General features: G+C 39.0%; 1 protein-coding gene across 1 annotated transcript; it reads left to right on the top strand.

The window, feature by feature from the left end:
- The first annotated feature begins 1,397 nt into the window (after positions 1–1,397).
- LOC140144907 (uncharacterized) lies at positions 1,398–2,845 on the top strand. Its single transcript, XM_072166708.1, has one exon. It carries the CDS (start codon positions 1,398–1,400, stop codon positions 2,358–2,360), a length of 963 nt encoding a protein of 320 aa, XP_072022809.1. The 3' UTR covers positions 2,361–2,845.
- Positions 2,846–3,262: the final 417 nt, after the last annotated feature.

The raw sequence follows: 3,262 nt of genomic DNA, 5'->3' as shown, positions 1-3,262 counted from the left end.
GTCCAGGAAGCTGTTCCATGTCAGTGCACGTGCATTTTGCTGTTGTGTCAGTTAGACAACTGTTTGGTTTCTGCCAGTGTTTAGAGTAGACTATTAAAGTAATCCTGTGTGCAAGTTTTGTTCATTTTTATGGACAGGATTTTAAGATATAACCTTGTGAAAAATTATAAGTTTCTTTTTTGAGGCCAGTTAATCATGATCACCACCCATCACTAGAAGCAGTTTTTGGTAAAAGTTGATCACGCCTATAGTCCCAAGTTACCATTAAAATCGGTACAAGGGGGAGGGTAAAATGGAGGGGGGGATTTTTTTGGCAAGCCGAGTGGGGGGGAGGGGTGCTATTAAAGCAATTTTTGGCACACATTTACGGGGCACCTTTTAGGCGCTGTGCAATAATTATGAGCCCCTGGGAGGTAAAATTTCCAAGCGGCCCATCAAAAATCGTTTGCTCCCCCCTCTTGGTTGACAAATATTCATATATTTATGTGAAAAATGTTTGGAAAATCTTCAAAAATCGGCGAGGGCGGGATGTATATGTTATTTATATTTTACTTATCGTTTATCTCAATCATCCATTATTCTATAGACAGGCCAACACCAACAGGCAAATGGCTGAGCAAACATTGAGGGTTGTCCCCGGGCTGGATGGAATGGAGGAAAATGACTCCTGAGTGACCTAAGGGGCACATAATTGAAGAAAAATAGTGGGGTAAAATTAGTATCGGAAAAGCCGACAGAAAGTTGCGCTTCCCAGACATTTGAAAGGCCACACGACATGACTCCACTAAAATCGTTTCAAACAAATATTAACCTTCAGATAATTCTATATCCCCGTTCTATATCTTTCAGATACTGTGATTATTCGTCAATCTCTAGTGTAATTCTACAATCATGACCTGGATATAGTTAGCTCTGATTTGGCTTGTCCGATTCTTTACTGAAGACAACTCTGCTCTGAAAGAATTGACTCTGGTCCATGCTGAATAAGTGAATATAGAATTATATTTAAATCTAGCACAATGCTGAACACATTTAAAATGAATGTAAGACTTTTAAAACCATTCACTTGTAAATTTTGTGGAATCTACCTCTATTCTTTGAATAGATTGAAAGGTCACGTTGACAGACATATGATCAAATATGTTAGAGCTGCTAGAATAAAAAAGACTAGAGAGACACTTCGGTATAAATATCCTCAGAAATCTGTCAATCTAAAAGGATTCGTGTACACCAAAACTCACACTAAAGAGAAACCTTATCGGTGCGAGTATTGTCAGAAATGCTTTAAATGGTCTACTGGTCTCAAACAACACACCAGAACTCACACTGAAGAGAAACCCTATCGGTGTGAATATTGTCAAAAATGTTTTGCACAATCTAGTCATCTCAAAGATCACATGAGAACTCACACTAAAGAGAAGCATTATCAGTGCGAGTATTGTCAGAAATGTTTCAAGCAAAATAGTAATCTCAAACAACACATCAGAACTCACACGAAAGAGAAGCCCTACCAGTGTGAGTATTGCCAGAAATGTTTTACGCTATCTTATGCTCTTAAACGTCACATCAGAACGCACACAAAAGAGAAACCCTATCAGTGTGAATATTGTCAGATATGCTTTACAGAAAATAGTTATCTCCTTAGACACATTAGAAGAACTCACACTAAAGAGAACCTCTACCAATGCGCGTATTGTCAGAAATATTTAGATTCAAATTGGAATCTCAAAATGCATGTCCGTACTCACACTAAAGAGAAACCCTACCAGTGTGAGTATTGTCAGAAATGTTTTACACAATCTGGTACTCTTAAACGTCACATCAGAACTCACACAAAAGAGAAACCCTATCAGTGTGAATATTGTCAGAAATGCTTTACACAAAATAGTGATCTCAAACAACACATCGTTACGCACACTAAAGAGAAACCATATCAATGTGAATATTGTCAAAACTCTTATGCACAATCTGGCACTCTTAAATACCACATCCTAACTCACACGAAAGAGAAACCTTACCAATGCGCATATTGTCAGAAATATTTTGTTTCAAATTACATTCTCAAATCGCATATCCGTACTCACACTAAAGAGAAACCCTATCAGTGTGAGTATTGTCAGAAATGCTTTGTGCAGAAGAGTGATCTCAGAAGACACATCAAAACTCACACCAAAGAGAAACCCTATCAATGCGAGTTTTGCCAGAAATGTTTTGCAATACCTGGTTATCTAAAACAACACATCAAAACTCACACCAAAGAGAACCCATATCAGTGCGAGTATTGTCAGAAATGCTTTGCACGAAATATTGATCTCAAAAGACACAACCTAACTCACACTAAAGAGAAACTATCAGTGTGAGCATTGTCAGGAATTTTTTACACTACCTCATCATCTCAAAGAACACATCAGTGTGAAATGCTTTTCTCAAAATGGTAATCTCAATATTCATATCCTATTCACACGAAAGAGACGCCATATTACATGTGAGTATTGTCAAAACGATCTTGTACATCAGAACTCATACAAAAGAGAACCCGACGGCGATATTTTAAAAAGTTGCTTTAGGCATGTGGACAGCTGTAGAAACAGGAAGACCTATAAAGACTGGACGGGCCCAGGCTGTCAGCAGCTGAAGACAGAGAGCATTTATTTCGAGAGCTATCAGTAAGTTACGAGCGAGATATGCATGTAAAATCGGCCGGTTTTTTTTGTCCAACATGGCATGATGAGTTAGACGGAAATTGCTAATGTGTGCAAGTGTTCCGGAAGCCACCAAGAACCCTGGGTGTCGATAAAACTCAATGACATCGCAAACGAACAAGGTTTGGACTTTCAGATTATCAATTGGCTAAAGTACAACGTATCCAAACCATGACGCTGGCAAAAAGGCACGGACTATAAATATTTCATGTCTTACACGACCTGCATTGGTTGCCATGCAGTTAAACAGTGGATAGTATACAAACAATCACGCAGCCGTTTTTGGAATCTATTGGATTCCCACCAACTTACATCCAATATCATATGACCATCAAGAAACCTGCACGCACTCGGAGATCTAGCTCTGCCACTCAAATTAATTCGCCACTACTCAGTGAATAGTGTTTACTGTACACATACGGTCAACGTTCCTTTACTTACGCTGTTCCAATGCTGTGGAACGATTTCCCACCTCACATCAGGTCGAATGCTTCTTCACTGGGCCAATTTAAGAAACGTCTCCCCGGGAACGTCTCAAGCCTCATTTATTTTTTCAAGTT

The sequence above is a fragment of the Amphiura filiformis genome, unplaced genomic scaffold (genome assembly GCF_039555335.1).
Source record: "Amphiura filiformis unplaced genomic scaffold, Afil_fr2py scaffold_96, whole genome shotgun sequence".
In the NCBI taxonomy this organism is placed as follows: Eukaryota; Metazoa; Echinodermata; class Ophiuroidea; order Amphilepidida; family Amphiuridae; genus Amphiura; species Amphiura filiformis.
The sequence above is the reverse complement of the archived record's forward strand: the minus strand, read 5'-3'. Positions and strand labels throughout refer to the sequence as shown.